Source organism: Engystomops pustulosus, chromosome 4 (assembly GCF_040894005.1).
Source record: "Engystomops pustulosus chromosome 4, aEngPut4.maternal, whole genome shotgun sequence".
Taxonomy (NCBI): domain Eukaryota; kingdom Metazoa; phylum Chordata; class Amphibia; order Anura; family Leptodactylidae; genus Engystomops; species Engystomops pustulosus.
Genome location: NC_092414.1, coordinates 126,529,582 through 126,549,426, shown reverse-complemented (window position 1 = coordinate 126,549,426; position 19,845 = coordinate 126,529,582). Strand labels below are relative to the sequence as shown.

Here is a 19,845-nt window from a genome sequence, read left to right as displayed (position 1 = left end):
TTCTAGTTTCTAACTTCAGTTCCAATAAGACTTTCAATATTTTTACTGGTACAAGTCTCTCCCCACAGATATTCTGTGATCAGTTGGTACAGCAACTCATTATTGCACTGGCATCTTTGAGTAATCTAAACCTGCTGTCTGACAATATAAATTGGCCTGGAGATGTAAAGATCACTGAATTATTTTCTCATCTTAACACCTGCTGGCTGTTGATTTTTTTCTCATTCTTATTTTTTCATATTTACTTTTTATCTAATATATGAGTTAAGACAGGCCAAGAGACCCAAGAATACTGAAAGTATGTTGTACAATTGTTTCTGTATGGCCAAAACAACCACATTTATTTGTAGCCGATAAAAGTTGCATGTCCACATTTATAAAAAACAGTATGTGCAGTTTGCCTGTGAAGTGTGCAGCGTGCGCCGGATTCATGAATTGTGCCACACGTTCTTCATAAATCTGGTTCTCTCTGCACTGCTCTGGAAGTGTGCACCAACTTTTTTTTGGTGCACTTCGTTCATGCTGCAGAATTGTGAGCGGGATACAATTGTGGCGCATGTCAGACAGAATTGTGGCACACAGTATGACTAAGCACTAAGACGCCCCTTTAGGTGCTGCTATTTTTCTGAATTATCAGAAATACTGGTGCAGACACTTGATCAATACATGTGCAAACTGTTTGCTTGTTCTTTCTAGTGGAAAGTCAGGCAGAAAACTGGTGCAAACACTTTAATAAATGTGGCCCACAGTGTGCTCTTGTAGCTGTAAGTGCAGTCATTGGCATAAATTAATTATACATTAGACATACAGTGTAAAAAGCATAGCTTCACATGTCTGTATTGTGTATAGTTAATTGATGTCTATGTATACATACTAGACTGGAAGGTCCAGGAATTCATACATTCCTAAAAATTGTAGATGCTAGACTATAAAACAAAATGGCTAAATATTTCAATGTTTAAATGTTTAAGGCAATATTAGAGGTCTCTGGAGTGTGGTTTCACTATTTGATAAAATGTTGATTACATGTAAAAAGTGTTCAGCCTCATTCGGCTATGATTGCTTCTCCATGATATAGTTCTTCCATGGGAGAATACCGCCACCATACAGCACCAGTGTACCATTGAAGACATACAGATTTTAAGTACTTAAAGGGAACTTGTTACCTGTATAAAAAATAGTTTTTACAGAAAAAAAGATATGTTATATAGCACCTTTCAATGCCACGTGCTCTGTAACTAGACACTTGTCCCCTGGGAGTGGCTATAGAGGAGTAGTTTCCCCCCACCCTTGGAAAACTGCACCTCTGTGTGTCCTTTTCAAATATATTAATAACTCCCATCAATTGGCTTAGCAACGCCCCCTGCTACTCTATAGCCACTCTTGAGCGATATTTTTATCCTGAGATATATTTATATATGAAAAGGACAAATGGAGGAGCGTTTTCCCAAGGTTGAGGGGGAAACTCCCTGGTGACAAGTTCCTAGTCACAGAGCACATGGCATTGAAAGGTACTATATAACATAACTTTTTTTCTGTAAAACCTATTTTTTATACAAAACCTCTTTGGCAGTGTATGTATTATTGTCTGTGGGGACTCAGGGGTGCTAAAAAGGGGTCTCCTGTTGACAGGTTCCTTTTAACTGTGAACTGTGAGGCAAAGAAGTGCTGGGCCTGTTGACTTTCAGCATGGCTGCACATTTTTGGCAGAACACATGCTCCACTCTCCCTATAGAGCACACATGCTCACTTATGCCAAGCTTATTCATATGTATGGGGGAATTGAGTGTCATTATTAACTTAAAACCCCTATTAGTTGGCTTCGGCTTCATACAAACAAATGTGATGATTTTTCTACATCCGCTTTGCAGCAGGCTTACAAACCAATTACAGCTAGGATACACTCTGGTTAAATGGACCAGTTGTACAGCCATGGGCACTGGTCCATTAAAAAGTTTTACATTTAGAGCAGCCGTTTGCCATCCGTTAAAGAAAAACAGTTGGCACGTGGCAGCTTTTGACTGTTGTATGCATCTAGTCTTGCATCTAGTACTTACTTCTAGGCTAGGTGAGGGGCGCTCACCACCTCCTCCTCTCCCCGCGCACCGCCGTGTGCCCGCCATGCTTAACACTAACATTTCCACCTAAAGTTGTTTGGAATTCTAACATCCATTGTTGCATCTTCAGCCCTGTCTCCCTCCAGAAAGCCGTATTCCTTCCCTAACAGGCCCTATTCCTTATCAGACAGGATTTGAAAATTGATACAAAATCGATAAATGTGTTCAGTATGTAGACCAGTTTTTTGCCACATTCCGCTTAAACTAATGGCTTCTACAAAGGTAAACCTGCCCATATTGATTCCTGAGCAAGTTCTTTATTGCGGCCATGTGTATACAGTTTTTTCATCACAACTACTCGAGTAAAGCTGTCAGTGCCAATAGTTTATCATAATAGGGTATATATTACACACTGAGTAGTCCATGCTGTCACTCTATGCAGCCAATTATTGTGACACCTCTTTAACCCCATTGTCAACCTTACAATATATGTGTGGCACCCAGGCCAAAAGAGAGGCATCAATTACCCATTAACATAAATCTATAAAATTTTTATCTTTATTAATTTCCAGCTCTACCTGGTACCTGGATAGTGTAATGTGTTATAACAATGTATTAACATAATACAATCAAGAGCAGAGAAAATTGCCTGGGCTTTTTAGGCAGAAAGATTTTAATGTATTCTATAAAGTGAACACATAGTGGTCGCTATTCGATAGTCGATCTCGCCACAATTCCCACGGCTGTCAACAGTTGTTAACAGCAGAAAAAAACCCAACATCTGCTTTATCCACATATAGGATACGGCTGTGTGCAGGGCTTGCCTGATGTTTTATTTAACACCTGTTGTGCTGTTTGCTTCAGGTTTGCAGCTGGGAGACTTCGGTAATAAAAAGCAAGTAGTTTATATAAAGTCTCACTTGCAGGTGAACATAGGTTAAACAGGGCAATACATAACTCCTGTCACTATAGCATCCCCTGCACGTTATTCTCCCAGCTGCCAGCATTTCTATCAATGTCAAATCAGAGAAGGTTGTAAATAAACAACATCATAGAAAATCATTTTTTCATGACAATTTTACACAATGTCAACACTGACATCTTTAATAAGACTATTCATAACTCCAACAATCTGTGCAGAAGACGAGAGCTGTTGTGTTGTATAGGTTAAAAAAAAGGCATCCGAAAGGATCCAGGTGGAAGAATAAAGTTTACATTACATGGAAGTAAAAATTCCAGGTTTTTAACCAAAGTGCTTTTCCCAGTTAAAGAATAGGTCCTCAATATCAGATTGATGAAGGTTCAACACCCTGCGCCTCCCCCAGATCACATGTTCTCAGCAACAAGAACCAGACAGCTCCATTCTCTGTGTGTCTCTCATGCATCCAGGCTCTGTGACCCGGCTCATCCGATACAATGAGAATGGAGATATCAGCTTACTGTTCTTACTGTACTGTTCCATTCTGTGGGATCTTTGGGGTGCTGGAGGTTTTACCTTCATTAATCTGATTTTGAGAATCTAATCTATGAATATATATATATATACACACAGTAAATTAGTTTTTTAGATATATAAATATACGTATTGGAGACAAATCTAAATGGCCAAATGGTCTAGTTGCCCAAATGTTCATTTTATTAATGTTTATTGCAGTTTCTAAATACTGTTAACATATAGCCAGAAATACATGGCTGGAGCAAAACAGTAAAATAACCTTGTATACTGTATGTACATGTATGTGAGTAGAGGTTCCAAACCCATTCTATCCAAATGCTCTAGCCCATATTATCTAATCAGATTCCTTCAACAATTTTCTGATAATCTCCAACTGTTCTGATAAATCTAAACTCAAATCTGATTGGCTGGCCTAAAATAAGTGAAAGCAGCTGCAAACTATTTGCTAATAGTACTAAATTCTATATGGAAGACCTAATGGGGTTGACCTTCAGGTTTTCAATGAATGCGGAAAATCTGTGCCATATAATATTTACATTTTATTTGATGGAATAAAACTTAAATTATTAAAATGTTTCCAATGATATCCACATTATGTTTCCATTGTGAATCCTCACCAATTATGAAATAAGCAGGACATTGTTCACACCGCAGCAGATTCTGTTCTGGACTAAAACGACTCATGTGTAATTAATCTGTATCCTTTACGCTCTGTATTGACCATTTTCTATTATTATATTGAGTCCCTGTACGAATAATTATTCTTGCTTGTCATATTTACTGCACATCAAGTGAGAAAGCATGTTAATGTAATAATGTAAAATAATCTATTGCTTGTCAGTTTCTCTTGGAGACTGTTCAGCATGTTTTACAGCAAGCAATGCATTATTAAGACTTGACCGCTCCTGCATGGTAGATTTTATCACATACAAAGTTTTGTACATACATACTGGTTATTCAGGTCTTGTCTACATTATCACCAAACTTCTAAAAAACTGCCCCTTATGCTTTTTATTGTAACGTGAATTTTATTTGTACTGTTAAATAGTATAGTATTGTTTACTAAAATATTCAACTGTGACATTCTGTAAGGAAATAGCATCCATGATGATAGATAGATAGATAGATAGATAGATAGATAGATAGATAGATAGATAGATAGATGGATAGATAGATAGACACAGTCCTTTGTTATGCAGTATATGAGGGTTTGCTAGATAGATGTGGAAAAGAATAATAGTCAATGTGATAATTTTTTCCAGTGTTTATGGGCATGTCTGTAAAGGGCATCCTCTGGCACGGAAGCACATATCGCACTTGTAAATAGGTCCTTATTTTCACAGAGCGGCATCTGTGACTGTACAGACACACCAGCATTTTTCAGTGAATGTGCTAATAGGCCTTGTGAGATGTTTTTATAACCACCCATCTGTCACTTTTTAACAGGCCTGATTGGCAAGCGCTCATAACAACTGACATCTGTTCCTGCTTATTGATATGTAGATTTATGGTAATGGTTATGAACAATAAGACAAAAAATACCTAAGGTGAATGTTAAATTTTTGACTTGGCAACCTTAAAGAAAATAAATAAAACTGTAAATCGATATTTCTCATTGTTTAAACGACTATAAAATATGTGCATTTGTCTAAAGCTGAAACATTGCATTGTATTGAATGTAATCCAACGATCTAGGTGTGCAGTTAATATGACACAGACAAGTCCATTGTTAATAAATGTTGTAATATATGTGCAGCATAGGATGCATTATACAATCCAACATTTATATACTGTACAAGTGTTAGTGTGGGTGGATGTGTACATACAGGGCCGGCGCCAGCACCCGGCAAACCCGGGCAAGTGCCGGGGCCCACAGCTGCTGGGAGGGCCCACTCGTGGCCAAATCTCATTCCCCAGCAGCCGTGCCGTGCCGGGTGCTGGCACTGTAAAGCGGCGCTCCATTTGCCGCAAGACGCTGCCGTGCGGTGAAACCCCTGTCCCAAGCAGCCTGGACGTGCTGGGTACTAGCGCTGTAAAGTGACGCTCCGTCTGCTGCAGGACGCTGCACGAGAAGCGCTGTGCGGCTGCCGGCAGGAGGAGGGAGACCGCGAAGGGGAAGCTCCGGACCTAGAATAAGAATGAGGTGAGTACTATTTACTAGTCCATGGGGATAAGGATAAGGCTCTATATAATGACTGGGGGTGAGGAGGGGGCTCTATATAATGACTGGGGGTGAGGAGGGGGCTCTATATAATGACTGGGGTGATAAGGGGGCTTTACATAATGACTGGGGGTGAGGAGGGGGCTTTATATAATGAGTGGGGGGATGAAGAGGGAGCTGTATATAATGAGTGGGGGGTGAGGAGGGAGCTGTATATAATGACTGGGGGGTGAGGAGGGGGCTCTATATAATGACTGGGGGTGAGGAGGGGGCTCTATATAATGACTGGGGGTGAGGAGGGGGCTCTATATAATGACTGGGGTGATAAGGGGGCTTTACATAATGACTGGGGGTGAGGAGGGGGCTTTATATAATGAGTGGGGGGATGAAGAGGGAGCTGTATATAATGAGTGGGGGGGTGAGGAGGGAGCTGTATATAATGACTGGGGGGTGAGGAGGGGGCTCTATATAATGACTGGGGGTGATAAGGGGGCTTTATATAATGACTGGGGGGATGAAGAGGGAGCTGTATATAATAAGTGGGGGGGGGGGTGAGGAGGGGGCTGTATATAATGAATGGGGGTGCCTGTAGGGGGCTGCATATAGTGTTTGGGGGGAGAGGAGGGGGCTGCATATAATGGGCGGTGAGGGGGATGCAAATAATCTATGTGGGGGTGGGGGCTGCATATAATTAAACTATGGGTGGTGAGGGGGGCCTGGACTATATATTATTAATCCATGGGGGGCTGCATATAATTAATTTATGGGGGTGAGGAGGCAGTATAAAATGAATCCATGTCGCTACGCCTGTTTACAGCAAAGGGGCCCACTGAGGCTCTGTCGCCCAAGGGCCCACTGAAACCTGGAGCCGGCCCTGTGTACAAATCCTCCGACCTCCTTTACCTCTCCATATAGAAATCTTTCTGTAGGGCTGTATCCAGGAGCAGTATCTTCTTTACAGAAAGCAGACCAGATCCTAATGCAAGGCAGTATTTCTCCTTGGACAAAATTTGTGAATGTAAGTGGATTCTGGCTAAATATTTAAACCTTACAAGATCGCTGATTTATCTTGCCAACACAAAATTATGGTAATGTCGAAAGATACCATTGCCAACAGCATTTCTATACATTTTCTGTAAAAATGAAGAAATAATGGTTTTCTAAAAACTAGCATGTACAGTCTTAACTGCTCCCATAGATATAATAAGTTAGCCGAGATGGTTGGTTTTGGGGTTTTTTGGCAATTTTTTTGTGAACATCCATTGAAGTTAAGGATATATCCATATCCCATTTTGAAGCTGACTTTTTGGGTTACAAAACATTTGTTTTTGAAAATTTGTGGCTTTGTTGGAAAAAGTGTGACATTTTAACCTCTGAAGATGTATTTTTGTGAAAGAATATGCTAAACACCACTTAGTAACACTCTTAACAAATTTTAACAAAGCTTCTGTAATAATAAAAGCATGTAGGTCCTAATGCTAGGCTCTTCTTTGCAGTATCAGTGAAACCTCCTGCATAATTAGCCTGGTCAGATCATTTCACTTATAAGGGGCTATTTTGGTGGGATACTGCAGGACAGGAGCACATTTGATGAATTGGGGTTCTTGTTGGGGCTCTAAGGAAAAGCATCAGATGTTCCTGTTATAGTGCCCATGGTGTGGACTTGTATGTCTACATATTCAAGACAAGTTGCCAGTCTCTATAAGGGTGAAGGAACTGTGTTTAGACTAGAAGGGACACACAGGGGATGAACAGTATCATTCCAGTTACAATGCTCCACCCGAATGTGAAACTGATGCATGTGACTCCTTTTTGCATACTCCCCCCCCATACATCCTAGTTTGTGTTGTAATTGGATCTTAGCTAATCAATAGCCTCCTTTATCTTGAAAACCTGAATTAACCTTATATTTTGATATACTAGGCAAATGATACAAACACAATGCTACTAAATATGAACAAATAATGTATATATACAGTTGGGCCACCCCCCAAACATGATGTCGGAGTCCCATCTACCAGTGTAACTTCCCCTGTTTCTGATGGAAGCATATAATGCACCATTGATATGCAGTGTTATTAGTTATAACAAATATATATTGTACACCGAAACTGGTGCTCATTACCCTGATCTCAGAGACTGCAATATAGAGACTTAGGAAGTCATTCCTTGCATATTACTGATTTTCAATGCAGAACATTACATACAATACAAAAAAATATTTGAGGTAATCAGAAAAGACATGTAAATAATGAAATTTGGTTAAAAAACATGATATGATTAGATAAGCATAAGGTTTCTCTCAGTGGCTTAACTAGGAGAGACTGGGCCCCCTAGCAGGCTGCTGCATGGGGCCCCCCTTCCCACTTAAAAAATATACATATTAGTATACTCACATATAAATACACTCATGTGCATATACACACACATACAGTGTATACAGACACCATATACACATCACAGATACTGCATATATACATCACAGTATATGTTATATACAGATTATGCTGGACAATGTTCAGTACAATATGGATATAATGGTGCACGTCCTCCATTCTTTATTGTGTCAGGTCAGATCACAGGGCCCCCTGACACTGCGGGCCCCATAGCGGTGTAACGCCCCTGGTTTCTCTAAAGAAACCTATTCCCCCTCTTTAGGGGGAAATAAGCCACAATATCAGAGATAAGCTATAAACGGGTGTGATACCGTTTCTGGAATAAAGCAACTATTTTTTTTCTAGCATTGAACACCCTCTAAGTTGTACCTTAAATCTGTAAATTTGAAAGAACCAGATCTGGATAATTGATGATTGAATAGAATGTAAATGTATTTACAATTCCAGAAGGTGATTGCTAAACTGCAGATTTTGGCCATGTATCAGTTTTCTACTTAAGATTCTATAAAGTCTGTTGCACAAAAGGTGAAACATAAAAAAATATGGATATAATCGATAGTTGAACACAAGTACAGGGAGTAAGCAACCTTTAGGGACACAATGCATTCATTGATCTATATGTACATGCTATCATGCTTTTATAATGTAGACAAAAAAAGTCTGTGTGTTTATGCTCCGTTCAAGCTGATGTCATGGATATTGTTTTACACTATCCATGTTGTATATGTTAGATCCTTTTTGATTAGTCATAAGTGCATTTTTATATATCTTATATCCTGATCCTGTTGACTTAAATGGATCTGTCAGAAACCTTTTTCCATCTATAGATAGAATACAAAGTCATCAACAAGCAACTGAAATCTAAACAAAAAGCTTTGACTAAATTTTAATGCACAATATATTGAAATGGCAAAGCACATTTAGTGTTTAGCTATTTAAAAAACTGTGTTTATGACAAGAATTAGAGCCACTTTGCATTGAATCCCATTGACAAAATTGGAAATGACTATAGTCTTATTTGTTCATAACACTTTTTGACTAAATGGGATCTGAAGAAATGGATGGGTATTTTCAGTAATTGAAATGGAAAGCGATATAGAATTCCTTTAACATTGTAACGCTACCATTTCCATTCGGTCTGACAATTTTCAAATTTCATCACAATAAGCAAAGCAGGAAGCCAGCCTACTCACAAAGCAGTGAATTCCTTTTTTTAACATTGTCCCTGAAGGTTTCTTTTGTTTCCTACACAGGCATGAATGCTTTGCAATTACAGAATTTGGCTACTTTAGCAGCTGCAGCAGCCGCAGCCCAAACCTCTGCAACCACCACCAATGCAAATCCTCTCTCCACAACGACTAGCGCACTGGGAGCGCTAACAAGCCCGGGTGAGACGTGTTTTCTGTCTGTCACATGGAACATTCTTCTGGATGTTCAAAGAAAACATTTGTGTCGCCAATTCCATCTTTTTTTCATTGAAAAGTATTGAGGGGAGGGGGATTAAAGGATACCTAAATCTATGATGTACTAATTGTTGACATTTTCATAATATTTTCCTTTTTTTCATTCCCAATTCTTTTGAACAATTTGATGTGGTGATTATGCCTGTACGTGGTAGCCTGGCTGCTCATAAAAAGGGTCCCATATATATATTTATAAACTCATGCAGGCGAGAAATTGCAATGTTGCAAATAGGAACCAATCAGATAAATGATTACGGTGTTTGCCGATTTACATCTGTGTTCCAATTGGTTTCTAGATAATTATAATAATAATGAACCTTTTTTTATAATGATATCATATTCCGCTACAGTCAAGTATAGGTTTATACTTCCTTGTCTATTTAACAGCTCAAAAAAATGACAATTTTACCAATTATGAAAATATTGTAGAATAAAACTATATTTGCTGGTGCTAGTGAACTCACAATACAATTATTCAGGTGGCCTGTAGGTTACCTGATGTTGTTTTTTGGAGATCATTTTTGTTTTAGAGATAATTTAATTGACCTCACACATTTAGGATCTGGTATTAAGAATCACTATGTGAACATCATTCCATAGAAGGATTAATCTTTGCATCTTTTTGTATGATTTATTTTCATTGTCTTCTTTCTAAATATATTATCCCATTTAGATACCACTAATTCCTAATGCAGGTTATAAAAATTTAGTTGGCCAAGGTGCCCTCTCCCATTTTCCTTTTTTGAAGAGTAGAGTTGGCACAAAAAGGCCAGAAAGTCAAAGTTTTAATCAAGATTTTTTTCAAGTGTTTAATGAGTAATACATTGATTCCTTTATAATTTAATATTGTGAACATTTGTTTAACTTTTGTATGTAGAAGTTTTTATACTACATTTGTTGTGTGTTACATATATAGCTGCATATTTTAGCTGCATTCTATTATTATAGAAATGCAATGCTACTTTAGTATCGGAACCACATGACATCTCTGCATTGTAATGCTTACTGGTAGTTACTTTGCCTGCAAGGTTTCACATGGTTTTGTCTTAACTTCAGCTTAACTCTATACTAAACTGAGAATATATTCATAGCGTTTTCAAACTGACTTTCTGAGTAACAAAGCATTCGTTCTTGAAAATGTGTGGCTTTGTTGGAAAAATGGTGTCACTTTAACCTTTGCAGATATGTATTTCTGTGAAAGAATATGCCAAACACCACTCAGTAACACTCTTTCTATTACAAAAAAAAGTTTAACAAAGCTTCTGTCATAATAAAAGCTTAGTGTCAATATCAAAAGCATTCTCTGTGCTGAGACTTGCAGGTTTTGCTATATCTTTGTGTAGCTTTCTTTTGTATTATTTGAGAATCCTTGGTTTTCAGCAGTGGCCTTTGAAAACAGTCTGTGTGTTGAGTGCATTTTCCTTTACTGTTGTGACAAACATTTACTTAGAAGGTGGTCACACTTTCCAAGTGCTTGTTGTATTCAATAGTTACTGCCATCCAATGGGCCTCACCAACTCATTTGTTTCATCTTTAATGAAATGACAATTTTATTTTCATGTTGACCCCCAGGTAGAGCTATTATTCTCTCCTACCAAACCAACGTGCCTCAACGTTACTTCACAAGACGGATCCTTGCTCACTCTGCCTCCTTTTGTCCCATATTTCAGTTTTAGAGACAAAGAGATATAGAACCAGGCTCACTGTGTCTTGGTTATGTGACATGCTTATAAAAAGCCACAATCTCACTGAGGATTTTTTTTATCCCTTATGTCCCTTTTTTCATCAAGAACAGATTTAAGGACATATATGAATGCCACTCTGTTGTTGTTTTTTTGTGTCTTATTTTAAAAAAAGGGCACACATTATTTATTTTAAAAATCGGATCCCCACTTTCAATTGTTTTATTCAGTTTTGTAATAAATTTATCCTCAGGGACTTATAAATTTTTAAAAAACTTGGCATGGAAACTCCTGAATACTAAATGAGAATGTGAACGATTGTTTTTTTAGTGACAATGCATTATTTTGTGTTTCCACTTTATTAGCACACTTTAGAGAGAGGATTTAGCTGCTTCATTGCCAGTACATTATCACTACATTACAATGAGTTTACACAACATTCTAAATGTAATATATCTACCCCGTATATATAACAGAAACCCAAATCCTGCTGATTCTGACAGGCAGCCGAAATACCTCGAAAAATAGCTAAATGTTTAAACTGAATGATGACAACATTGCCCTGATTATTTCCTTTTTTTAATTCTACGAAGTACCTCCCAGTAGCATTCCCTTAAGTGATCCTTGGTAACTTTGTGCTGGAACTTAAAAGGTGAGATTGTCTTTGTTGAGAAGAACACCTAGGGCAATAAGCTGTTTCCTTTGTTTTATAGACTGAAATATTAGAGTGGAATATTTTCAAAATTGCCTTTGGATAAGTAAATGTCCCCTTTAATTATAGAAGACATGTAAGGACACACTCATAAATATGTGGTGTTGAGAATTCAATACTAACAACCAACATTAAAGTAAATGCATTGTATATAGATGTTTTTTAATTTTTTTTTATTTTAGAGTTGCTTCTTATTTCAGTGGTTAAAGCTGTTTAGTGCAGGAAAATCTAATACCCGATGTGTGCCATTTATTGTATGTTACCTAAAAAAATAAAACTTAATAGAGAAGTAGCTGTTGTGTTGTCCCATATTGATAAGATGGCATTGGATGTCATTCTTGCTTTAATAATATGATAAACTGGCAAAAAATATGGTTCTTAATGTCATTATTATCTGATAATACAATGTCTTGGAGAGAATGAGCGCTCTTTATAGCAGCTACATCTCAGCATTTTGGTAGTGCAGATTCCTGCCATTTAAGCGGTACATGTAAGCCACATCTTGGCAGGGGTGATCAAAAAGTGGCATTTTAGCAACACATGTAATCTATAAAGGCTTTAGACTTCTCTCATATATTTGTGTTAATTATTGCTAAGTGATTGTTTAGAAAAATGAAAGGATTTGCATTACATCGATTTGCAAGGTACTAATAATCCCATAATAGGCAGTGATATGATGTGGGGCAATTTCCATGAAGATAGAACAGAGCAGAGCATTTATTTTACATTGTAACCATTATCTCCCAATTTATATTTATGTATACAATTTTAGGCATCAGTTTGTATTTGTAAATTCTTATGACAGCTTAATAAACAGAAATGGCTGCATTTATATGAACTTTGCTAGAACGTGTCCTGTTTTCTCCATTGCTTCACCTTTGCTGGCTTAAATTAGATCAGTAGAATTTCAGACTTTATGACAACATCCCAGCCAAATGCAGGGTCACTGCCTGGTAAATTGCTTAAGATCTGTGCAATGAGTCACAATGATGACAGGTTCACTTGGTATTGAACTTGCCTATTGCCAAGTGTCCAGCACTGTGACCCGTCTGTTACTCCACTGGGATCTCTTCAATAAGTTGCTTGACTATAGACCTTGTTATTATTGCCATAGAGAATTCTTGACAGCTGAAATTGCACCATATTTATCAATAGGCACAAGGCAATTATGATTCCATCCTTTTTCATTTTAACACACACCACCTCCCTTCCATCACTGCATCTATTAAAATGAGTGTCTATTTGGAGCCCACTGTCGAAGCATTTGCTTTTCTGGACATAAGGTGTGGTAGTCCTGTCTGTAGATGTAAAAGGTCACATTGATTCTCAGCTGCCTTTGTTTGAATGAAAGACGGTGGCTATTAGTTTGCTTTAGTCCCAGTGACATTTATTATAGAGATCAAATACATTGGTGATTTGGCCCTGGGGTGATATAAAAGTAGTGGTATCAGGTAAAAGTACATGGCTGTCAGTTCTTCTAACAATGAGTAAGGCAAGGCAGCTTCATATTAGTACAATGCAATTTTCTGTAAGGAGAAATGTATTTACTTCATATGTCAGCAGATAGTATGTATAAGCATTTCACAGCTAACACACAGAACCTGTGTCACACGTGAAATACTCATGGACAGTTTAATGAAATGTGAGTTTTATGGCAGAGAATGGAAAAGAAACATTAGCGTTTGCCAGTGAACACCCAGGAGAGCATTTACAATTATTGTTATTCCATGTTATCTTTCTTTTCACTTTTGCCCTTACTGGTAATGAAATACAGTGATTTCATTGTACTTAGTCATTTAAAAAAAAAACTCTAATTAGAGACAAGTACTGATAAGGCCACTTATTTCTAAGTTTGCTATGTATAAGTAAAGCTAGGTTTATGTCCCTTTTTTGTATACGCTAAGTGTATATGTCGAGAAAGCACCTGACATATACCTTGAGCCTATACATTATATATTGACAGATGAAGGCATAGTTCTCTGGCCACTATACGCCCTGTCCATAAGAAAAAATGCTGTATGGAAAGACGTAGCAATCTATGTCTTTTCATCTTGCAGCCTCTGACTGAGCTGTGTATGCATTTAGCCGAGGCAATAGAACTCTATGGGGAGCGGATACAGCGAATCTCTCCCCACATATGTCGCTCGGCAGGAGGAAAAGTGACATCACTGGGCAAACACCCCGTTCATCGGCAGCATCGAATAGCCGGTTGCTAGCGATGTGCACTCCTCCCCCTGCATTCAAGGGAGTGGGGGGTCCCTGGGCAATGTATCCCTCTGTATAAGCATACAGTTACATACCTCTGTGCCATACGTTGTAAGGACACATCAGAATCCTCCGAACATTTCCTTACAATGTATGACACAAAACATAGTGTGAACCCAGTCTAAGATGGATCCTGTAACTCCTGCAGATCCTTCTGGACTGTTGGTCTAGATTCTCTAGATCAGTGGTGGCAAACCTATGGCACAGGTGCCAGAGGTGGCACTCAGAGCCATTTCTGTGGGCACTCAGGTTATCAAACCAGGACACCAGAAAGGAACAAATCCACCAAATCTTTCTGCAGTCCCAGGCAACTTTAGAGATGCTGCTCTCAGCGCTATTTTTAAAAGACACTTCATTGGCTGTTTGGAACTGTGGGAAAAGTGAAAAGGTGTGGACAGGGCTGCAGTATCTTTTAGAGGTTCGCCTGCTGGACCCTTCATTCTTCCTCTTAGTGAGACCCTGGAGAGAAGCTACAATGAGAGTCTGAATTAGCACTCTTTCTTTCAACTGTATTGGTGTCCTCAGGGGGCTGATATGATTGAAAGATGTGGAAGAACAGGTAACAATACATTACTGCATAAAATGCAATGTTGGCACTCCATGGTAAATAAGTGGATTTTGGTTGTAGCTTGGGCACTCGGTCTCTAAAAGGTTTGCCATCACTTCTCTAGATAATCCTATACTACTCGTGTCTGTTCCTGAGTAAAAAAAAAAACAGCAAAAAACTATATTTGTGGTTTCTTTGCACTAGACTTTAGGTACATATTTAGTTAAGCTTTGTTATTCTGCCCTGTCCTCAGCTTTGAAATGTACACATGCAGGGTGAGAACATCAAACTAATCTCTTGGTTTCTTGGTTAGTTTTAGGGCTTTTATTTTTGCCCAACCCATTAATAGTAAAATTTAAAGTAAATAGAATTATTTGGGGCACTAAACCATTAGTCCACAAGGACCTGCCTCTGGCTCCTTGACCCTGCAATTTTCGGGATATATGGTCAATACTTAAACCCCCCTGATTGATTGCAATAATTGCTATGTGTGTGCTGATTTTTTGCCTAAGCGATTTCATACGCCAGTGCTTATTGGTCGACTTTAATTCCTGTTTAGCTATGCAGCATATGAACTAATATTAAACTCTTAGCAGAAGTAGAGTGATGCATTGTGTTTTATTCTCTGCATTTGTGAGCCATTACTGCCCATTTGAAATGTACATGAAAGCACATTATAAGTTTTCTTGTGAGGAAATATGCTAGAATTGCACATCCATATAGAACATTTAAATATGGGAGAATGTACTTTATGAGGTATTTAAAATTTTAAAGAAGAGTGATCATTTCATTCAGATGTCTTCAATTTCCCTTCCTTCTGCTTTTCTCCTATTAAGTCCATAAATTATTCAGCTTAATGAACGTATCTACATCTGCAAAATGTTTTGGATCATTGCAGCCCTGTATAATTGGTCTTAAAATCATCATTGCTGTAACTATCCTTATTGTAAGTATTTGGCTTCTTTTCAGCATTCTCCTTACGAATTTAAATGTTATTTAAATTAGGACTTTGATAAAGAATAGGTCAGGGTTGCCATCATGGAAACTGATCAGAATATTCAAGGCAGGCAATAATAGGTTGGCAGTTCTTATGGAGTGGGGATAGTGCTACTAAGAGGACTACTTTAACCCCTTAACAACACGTGACATAATAGTACATCGTGCTGCGTTTGCATGGAGAGGGCGCAAGGTCTGAGTCCTCTCCATAGCCGGTAAGTCTTTGCTGCATATTGAAACAAACACTTACTAGTAACACCCGCAATTGGTGGTAGCACTGATCGTGGGTGTTAACCTTTCCATCGCTGCTGGCAAAGCTGCTGCCGTCTTTAGAAAGATGGTGGCCAAAGGGCGCTGCCATCTTTGTGAAGATCATCGCTCCCCATTACGTCATCGGGGAGCGGCAATTGGTTGCCATGACAGCCTCGGGACTTCCGGGTCTTCAGAAGAACGTCTCATTTTGACCTATTAATTAAGATGTGTGATTCACACATTGTAATGAATGAGGAGGAAAATATTGTAGTATGGCAGTATATGGTACGATCAATTAGACAACCTAGGGTTAAAGTACCCTAGGCGGGTCTGAAAAATAGTAAAAAAAAATTGTATAAAAAAAACCCTAAAAATTCAAATAACCCCCCTTTCCCTAGAAGTCATATAAATATAAATAAACAGTAAAAATCATAAACACATTAGGTATCCCCGCATCCAAAAATGTATGAAATATTATAAAACCTATACAAATTTGGTATACATGTGAATGTACCAACCCAAAGAATAAAGTAAACTTGTATTTTGGGGCACACAGTAAAAGCTGTAAATTCCAAGCCCACAAGAATAGGGCCAAATGAAATTTTTCACCAATTTCACTGCATTTGGAATTCTTTTCCTGCTTCCCAGTACATGACATGGAACACTGAATACCATCACTATGAATAGCAATTTGTTAGGCAGAAAACAAGCCACCACACAGCTCTCTACATGGAAAAATTTTAAAAGTTATAGATTTTTGAAGGTGGGGAGTGAAAAAGAACATATTGCTGGTTTTTCTTACCCCTTTAATTTCAGCACTTTTTCTGAATTTGTGATCAAATGGTTTGATACATATTACAATAGTTTTAATCAGACAAATTTTGGAAAAAAATTGAAAAAAGGGGTCATTTTTCTTAGAACTTTCAACTAGGTAGGAAAAACTTTAGAAGAAGTTGCAGAGTAAGTCGCAAAAACCTCACAGACTCAGCTGCCTGATATATCAAACCTCTAAGATAAATCAAATAAGTCAAAAACCAAGAAAAACCAAGAAATGACACACACAAGTATCTTGACTAAAGATAAATGACCCCAAAGAGTTTAACCCCTTGCCACTGATGTATTTAAATTTTTATTTTCTTTTTACAGAGCTGTATGAGGGCTTGTTTTCTGCAAAATGGTGGAAAAGTGCCATTTCACTAACATGAAAAATCGGTTTAATATTTTGATACATTTGGCATTTTAGCACGCAGGGATACAAGACTTATTTATTTTTGTTTATTTTTATTTCAGTTGAAGGGGAATGATTTGAACCTTTTTTTCTATTGTTTTTTAGGCCCCACTTTAAACCTAGGGAGTCTGATCTCTCTTTCCATATACTAGAATACTACTACTGGCAGACTGGTAGAGATGCTGAATGACAGGCCTGGGAGTCTTAAGGAGGATCCCCGCTTTCATTGCAATGGATCAACTTCAATTATAGCACAATGACATAATGATCCAAGGCAATACGGTGGTCTGAGCCTTAACGGGGCTGTGATGCACACTTACTTCATATGTTATTAAGAGGTTACATTAAAAAAAACAAAGCCAACTTATCCAACTGTTAATAAATGGCTACACTACTACCACACTATGTGCGTTACTGCACATTCTGTAGTAGCATACAGAGTTTTACAATGTTTGATGCAGTGGATACCATGGAATGTTATTTTGACATGTTGAGACCAATAATGATTTAATATGTTAAATGTCATACTTGAGATTTATGTTGGATGATATTATGAGGTATTTACCTGATACATCGCAGTGGACATATCCATGCATAGCAAAGGTCTTTAGAAGTTCATTTCAGAAGAAATCAAATGACATAGTATGAAAGAATTTGGGATTTCAATATGAAGTGAGTAGGACATCCATTAAACTACCATTCAGAGGAATTACTATATTAAAAATGTAGGGCTGGTGTTAGATGCGTTAATGTGGGGATCCACAGGTATGCATCAACGTGGCCAATAGGAGGGGAAGACAGAAAGCGCAAAGGATTCAAGTGTATTGTTTGATAAGGAAATATATATAATAGAATGTCTCTCACCTGGTTCAGTGAAAGATAGAGCGTAAAATAGATGTAGGGACTGCTGCCGACGGGACTCAGGTCCGGGCAAACCAGAGTTGACGGACTTGGCTGTGTGCTGAAGAACCACGAGGAGTTGTCCCGTTCTGGAGGCGCTGTCACATTTAGAGAATAGACTGGGATGGTGTATCCATAAAACCAGTTTTAATAAAAAGTAAAAGGTAAAACACTACGCGTTTCGGCCCCCGGGCTGGAGCCTTCGTCAGGTGGATAATTATCCACCTGACGAAGGCTCCAGCCCAGGGCCAAAACGCGTAGTGTTTTACCGTTTACTTTTTATTAAAACTGGTTTTATGGATACACCATCCCAGTCTACTCTATATTAAAAATGTGTTTACCATAGAAATACACATCAACATCCTGCTGATATGAAAAATCACTGTCAACAAGATAAAAGGAATATCCTATAGGGAAATTACACGTATTTGTCATACCTACAGAATAATCAGAATAGTCTGAAAATAAATATGGTTGCATTTGGAAAGTTGTAAGAAATCTGTAAATTCTACTGTATGCCTACTTTACATCTTCAAAATGTATCCTAGACTTTGTAAAATTCTGCTTCTCTCCCCAAGCAGTAGCTCTTAAATCATCATCTACCCTTTCCCAATCTCACCAAAGTAGGATTCTGATCAGGAGGTGTGGTTAGCAGAGAATAATTAGTCCCAATGGTACCAGGAGCACTTGGCATTTCTAAAGCCCTGGGGTTGTGATTATCTAATAATGATGATTCCTCTAATTATTTCTCACCATTTCCATGTGTATTCATATTATATAATGGCTTCAAAATGAATATAGTAGCAATTTCCATACAGTAAATAATAGTTATTTTATTGTCTCCTTTGGTGTCTGCATAAAGGAGAAGAAACAACTAGCAAGTGCATGGCATATGGAGAAACTATTATTGTTTTTTAAAATAATATAACTCAGTACATATTACTCCAAATTTAAGGCTTCCTGAGAGACCACTTGTTTCACCATAGCAGTTTACTTAGAAAAAGATAATCTTACAAGGAAAAACATAAGAATTTCTAGGAAAGGTAACTGTAGGATACTTTATTTTAGGACAGTCTAGTCTTGTTTATCAGATTGTATGATACTATAATTTACTTCATAGAGTATAATTAAAGGGGTGTTCCAGATGCTTCAAAGGGGTTGTCTGGAGATAGAAAAATATGGCTGCTGCCTTCCACAACCAGACCATTGGTAGAGCATGGTATTGGAACTAAGCTCCATTCATTTCTATAAAGCTGCGAGTCAATACCGGCACAAAACATGCTCAGGTGTAGAACTGTTTATGGAAGAAAGCAGCCATATTTTTCAATCTCCAGACAACCCCTTGATGCAATTACCCAATTTTAAACCAAAATCCCTTGACGTAAACAGTGACATATTTAGGAGGCGTACAACTTTTCATAGATTTGTTAGATTTTCTGAGAAGAATATATTTACAGTACATCTGTGATTTTCTTTGTTCTTAAAATGTAAAAGCATTGTTAGACTTGTCTGACCTAAACTTTTCTCATAATTTTTAAAAATGGCAAGAAGGGATGGATTTTAAAATGTAGTGCCAAAATGTGTGATTATTTTGACACCACAAAACTGAATTCCTTTTTTATAAAAGTGCTGGTTTTTTTAAGTCAATTTTACTGTGGATACACAGTATTCAACAACAGATATGCAGATATGTACACAATAAGGTCTGATTAAAGCAGAAATATGTAGTT

The 19,845-nt window shown here is 37.9% G+C and overlaps 1 protein-coding gene across 26 annotated transcripts in view; it reads left to right on the top strand.

The window, feature by feature from the left end:
• The window catches only part of CELF2 (CUGBP Elav-like family member 2), a 330,610-nt gene that overhangs the window by 289,123 nt on the left and 21,642 nt on the right, over window positions 1-19,845 (top strand). For 21 of the 26 annotated variants that reach the window (XM_072147377.1, XM_072147381.1, XM_072147375.1 and 18 more), the window contains one exon: window positions 9,324-9,458. The exons of the other annotated variants lie outside the window; for them this stretch is intronic. In XM_072147377.1, the coding sequence (XP_072003478.1) occupies window positions 9,324-9,458 (135 nt within the window). The remainder of the gene's footprint in view (window positions 1-9,323; window positions 9,459-19,845) is intronic. 26 annotated transcript variants of the gene reach the window in all.